This window comes from Serinus canaria, unplaced genomic scaffold (assembly GCF_022539315.1).
Source record: "Serinus canaria isolate serCan28SL12 unplaced genomic scaffold, serCan2020 HiC_scaffold_515, whole genome shotgun sequence".
Lineage (NCBI taxonomy): Eukaryota > Metazoa > Chordata > Aves > Passeriformes > Fringillidae > Serinus > Serinus canaria.
The window spans coordinates 1-5,311 of NW_026108629.1; the positions used below are offsets into that span (position 1 = coordinate 1).

Consider the following 5,311-nt stretch of genomic DNA (forward strand, 5'->3'; position numbering starts at 1 on the left):
ACCCACCCTGTGTCCCAAACCCAGCCCTGTGTCCCCAAACCCAGCCCTGTGTCCCCAAACCCCTCAGGAAGGTCCATGGCTGGCCCAGCTCCCACCTTGCTCCAGGTCGAAGACGTCCACGGTCCTCATGAACTTGGGCTGCCGGTAGAGCCGGCCCTGGCGCAGCCCCCCGAGGCTGAAGAGCTTCCCCTCGGTGGGAACGAAGCTGGAGAAGGCTCTCTTGGTGGGAATGTTGGGAAACCTGGTCCAGGAGCGCGTGTCCGTGTCAAAAACCTCGAAGGCGTTGACGGCGTACTTGGATTGCCTTCCCCCTGGGAAGGAGAGGGAATTGGGAAAGAGGGAATTGGGAAAGAGGGAATTGGAGAGGGAGTTGGAAAGGAGAAGGAATTGGGAAGGAGGGAATTGAAATGGAGAGGGAATTGAAATGAAGAAGGAATTGGAGAGGGAATTGGGAAGGAGGGAATTGGAAAGGAGAAGGAATTGAAATGGAGAGAGAGTTGGGAAGGAGGGCATTGAAATGGAGAGGGATTGGAAAGGAGGGAATTGGAAAGGAGAAGGAATTGAAATGGAGACAGAATTGAAACGGAGAAGGAATTGGAAAGGAGGGAATTGAAATGGAGAGGGAAGTGGAAAAGAGGGAATTAAAATGGCGAGGGAGTTGGAGGAAGACAAAGGATGCAAAAGGAAGCAAAAGGAAAAAAGTGAAGGAGAAGGAAGGAGAAGGAGCAAAAATGAAGGGAAAGGAAGGAAAAGGAAAAAGAAGGAAAAAGAAGAAAAAAGAAGAGAAAGGAAGCAAAAGGAAAGGGAAGAAGGAGAAAGGATGGAGAAGGAAGGAGAAGGAAGAGAGGAGGAGGCAGGGCTGCTCCTTACCCAGCACGTAGATCTTGGTGCCCCTCAGGATGGACGTGGCCGCGTAGCGGGGGGTGGGCATGGCAGCCAGGGACACCCAGATGTCCTTGAGCACGTCATAGTGCTGCAGGAAGTTGTGGGGCCGCAGGTCCGAGCCCATCCCGCCCGCTGCGTACACCCTGTAATCTGGATGGGGCAAAAAAACCCCAAAATCCCAATAAATTATTGTAGGAAACTCCAGAAATCCATCCCTGCTGCACACACCCTGTAATCTGGATGGGTCAAAAAACCCAAAAATCCCAATAAATTATTGTAAGAAACTCCAGAAATCCATCCCCCTGCCTGCTGCACACAGCGTGTAATCTGAATGGGTAAAAAACCCAAAATCCCAATAAATTATTGTAGGAAATTCCAGAAATCCACCCCCCCCCTGCTGTGAACGCCCTGCAATCTGGATGGGGCAAAACCCCCCAAAATCCCAATAAATTATTGTAGGAAACTCCAGAAATCCATCCCCGCTGCACACACCCTGTAATCTGGATGGAAGACACTTGTCTTTGGCCACCACCAAGATGCCATGGCCACCTCGCAGAGTGAGCTGTGCTTCAGGGAAACTTTCCACAATCAAATTCCATATCAAAACCTGCTCCCACCTCTATTCTACTCTCAGTTCTTCATTCAGAGATCTTCCTGCCACCTGTGAAACTTCCCAAACTTTCCCTCTTTCCCAACCCTTGCCTTTGTCCGCCACCAAGATGCTCATGGAGTGAGCTGTGCTTCAGGGAAGCTTTCCACAATCTATTATTCTTCCATATCAAAACCTGCTCCCACCTCTACTCCACTCTCAGTTCCTCATTCAGAGACCTTCCAGCCATCTGTAAAACTTCCCAAACTTTCCATCTTTCCCACACTTGCCTTTGGCCGCCACCAAGATGCCCATGGCCACCTCGCAGAGTGAGCTGTGCTTCAGGGAAACTTTCCACAATCAAATTCCGTATCAAAACCTGCTCCCACCTCTATTCCACCCTCAGTCTCAGTTCCTCATTCCGAGACCTTCCTGCCACCTGTGAAACTTCCCAAACTTTCCCTCTTTCCCACACTTGCCTTTGGCCGCCACCAAGATGCCCATGGCCACCTCCCGGAGCGAGCTGCTCTTCAGGGAAACTTTCTACAATCTATTATTCTGTATCAAAACCTGCTCCCACCTCTACTCCACTCTCAGTTCCTCATTCAGAGACCTTCCAGCCATCTGTAAAACTTCCCAAACTTTCCCTCTTTCCCACACTTGCCTTTGGCCGCCACCAAGATGCCCATGGCCACCTCCCGGAGCGAGCTGCTCTTCAGGGAAACTTTCCACAATCAAATTCCGTATCAAAACCTGCTCCCACCTCTATTCCACCCTCAGTCTCAGTTCCTCATTCAGAGACCTTCCTGCCACCTGTGAAACTTCCCAAACTTTCCCTCTTTCCCACACTTGCCTTTGGCCGCCACCGAGATGCCCATGGCCGCCTCGCGGAGCGAGCTGCGCTTCCTCCAGCGCCCCTCGTCCGTGTTGTACATCTCCACCACCTTCAGCGGCAGCTGGTTGGCGCCCACGCCGCCGATCACCATGATCCTCTTGCCCAGCACGGTGACGGCCACGCCGGCCCTGGCCGTGGGCATGGCGGGCAGCGCTGCCCACTGGTCGGCCTCGGGCGAGTAGACCTCGAAGGAGTCCACGGCCACGCCGTTGTCGTCGCAGCCGCCCACGGCGAACACTTGCCCGCCCGCCTCCACCAGCGTGGAGTAAACCCTGCGGCTGGGCAGCGGCGCCAGAGACTTCCACTGGAAATCTTTGGTGCTGGGCAGCTCCATGGTGGCTGCCAGGGAAGGGGTTGGTGCTGGAAAAAAAGGGAATTTCGAGATTGTTGAAGGTGGAAAAGCTCAGCAGGATCGGCCAAGCTGTGCGCTGAGGGGCACCTCCAGGGACGGGCACTCCAAACCCCCCTGGGCAGCCCCTTCCAGCCCTTTCCATGAGGAAATTCCTGCTGATGTCCAACCTGAGCCTCCCCAGCCCAGCCTGAGGCCGTTTCCTCTCCTCCTGTCCCCGTTCCCTGGGAGAAGATCCCAAATCCCCCCCGGCTGTCCCCTCCTGGCAGGGAGTTGTGCAGAGCCAGAAATTCCCCCTCAGCCTCCTTTGCTCCAGGCTCAGCCCCTTCCCAGCTCCCTCAGGACTCTCCAAACCCTTCCCAGCTCCCTCAGGACTCTCCAAACCCATTCCCAGCTCCCTCAGGACTCTCCAAACCCATTCCCAGCTCCCTCAGGACTCTCCAAACCCATTCCCAGCTCCCTCAGGACTCTCCAAACCCATTCCCAGCCCTCTTCCCTTCCCTGGACTCCCTCCAGCCCCAAATTGTTCCTCCTGAACTGAGGGAAAATCCCAGAGTGCAAATCCCACCCCGCCAGGAGCAGAGCAGGACCAGAGCTGCCCTCCCACTCCCACCTGTCCCCTGTGCCACCCCCAGAGCGTCACTGCCGCCTGTCCCTTGTGCCACCCCCAGAGCACCCTGCCACTGCCGCCTGTCCCCTGTGCCACCCCCAGAGCGTCACTGCCGCCTGTCCCCTGTGTCACCCCCAGAGCACCCTGCCACTGCCGCCTGTCCCCTGTGTCACCCCCAGAGCACCCTGCCAGTCCCACCTGTCCCCTGTGTCACCCCCAGAGCACTCTGCCAGTCCCGCCTGTCCCCTGTGTCACCCCCAGAGCACCCTGCCAGTGCCACCTGTCCCCTGTGCCACCCCCAGAGCACCCTGTCACTGCCGCCTGTCCCTTGTGCCACCCCCAGAGCACCCTACCACTCCCGCCTGTCCCCTGTGCCACCCCCAGAGCACCTCCACTCCCACTGTCCCCGTGCCACCCCAGAGCACTCTGCCAGTCCTGCCTGTCCCCTGTGTCACCCCAGAGCACCCTGCCAGTCCAGCCTGTCCCCCGTGTCACCCCCAGAGCACCCTGCCAGTTCCACCTGTCCCCTGTGCCACCCCAGAGCACCCTGCCACTGCCACCTGTCCCTGTGCCACCCCCAGAGCACCCTGCCACCCCCGCCTGTCCCCTGTGTCCCCCAGCCCTGCAGCCACCTTCCCCTGTGTCACCGCCACCCCCAGAGCACCCTGCATGGCCACGTCCCTGTGTCCCTCCACCCCCAGAGCACCCTCCCACTCCACCTGTCCCTTGTGCCACCCCCCAGAGCACCCTGCCAGTCCCGCCTGTCCCCTGTGTCACCCCCAGAGCACCCTGCCAGTTCCACTGTCCCCTTGTCACCTGCCACCCCCAGAGCACTGCCCTCAGCCCTGTGCCACCCACAGTCCCCTGTGCCACCCCCAGAGCACCCTGCCAGTCCCGCCTTCCCTGTGTCACCCCAGGCACCCTGCCAGTTCCCTGTCCCTGTGTCCCCGCCACCCCCAGAGCACCCTGCCAGTTCCACCTTCCCTGTTCCCCCCCAGAGCCCCTGCCCCGTCCCGCTGTCCCGTCCCTGTCCACCCCCAGAGCACCCTGCCCGTCCCGCCTGTCCCCTGTGTCACCCCCGGAGCACCCTGCCCGTCCGCCTGTCCCCTGTGCCACCCCCAGAGCAGCCCTGCCACTGCCACCTGTCTCCTGTGTCATCCCCACCTCCAGAGCACCCTGCCCATCCCGCCTGTCCCCTGTGTCACCCCCAGAGCACCACTCCCACCTGTCCCCTGTGTCACCCCCACCTCCAGAGCACCACTGCCGCCTGTCCCCTCTGCCACCCCCGGAGCACCCTGCCAGTCCCGCCTGTCCCCTGTGCCACCCCCAGAGCAGCCCTGCCACTGCCACCTGTCTCCTGTGCCACCCCCACCCCCAGAGCACCCTGCCAGTCCCGCCTGTCCCCTGTGTCACCGCCACCCCCCCAGCAGCCCCGCCACCTTTCAGCGCCTCTCCATCAATCCTGCGGCTCCAGAGCCGCCTCGGCAGCTCATGCAGAGACCGAGCCTAAAAATAAAAGAAAACAAAAAGAGGTGGGAAAACAAAAAACCGAAAAACAAAAACAAAAAAAACCACACAAAAAAGGAAAAAAAAACCCAAACCCGAGCGAGGCGAGCAGGTTGGAGTCAGTTTGTTCTGCTGCTTCCCGAGCTCGCCCGCCCCCAGGGGACTTCGAAGCAGGCTCTGCTCCCTCCACGCCTCTTTTCCTCCCGCCTGGGGAAGTTTTCCTGCTCTGACCCATCGGATTCCTCCTCCTGCCCTTCCTCCCATCCCCACCCCGAGGAACGCGAACCCCAACCCGGGGGCAGCGGGCTGGGAACGCGGGGCTTTGCCCCATCTCCTCTCCTTCATTAAGTGCCGTGCTAATGAGCTTAATTAGCGCGGGAGGACGGAGAGAGGGACACTGAGAGGGGAATCCCTTCCCATCCTTCCAGCCCCGAGCTTCCATAAAATCCGATTCGTCCGAGCAGGGCTGTTTGTTTT

General features: G+C 59.0%; 1 protein-coding gene across 1 annotated transcript; it reads right to left on the reverse strand.

Moving 5' to 3' along the window:
* Positions 1 to 95: 95 nt before the first annotated feature.
* LOC103824458 (kelch domain-containing protein 8A) lies at positions 96 to 4,828 on the reverse strand (the record flags this gene model as incomplete). Its single annotated transcript, XM_050987924.1, has 4 exons — positions 4,768 to 4,828; positions 2,328 to 2,729; positions 871 to 1,035; positions 96 to 311 (listed from the first exon to the last, which is right to left on the reverse strand). Coding segments are annotated over exons 2-4 (757 nt in total), but the record flags the coding sequence as incomplete, so codon positions are not given.
* Positions 4,829 to 5,311: the final 483 nt, after the last annotated feature.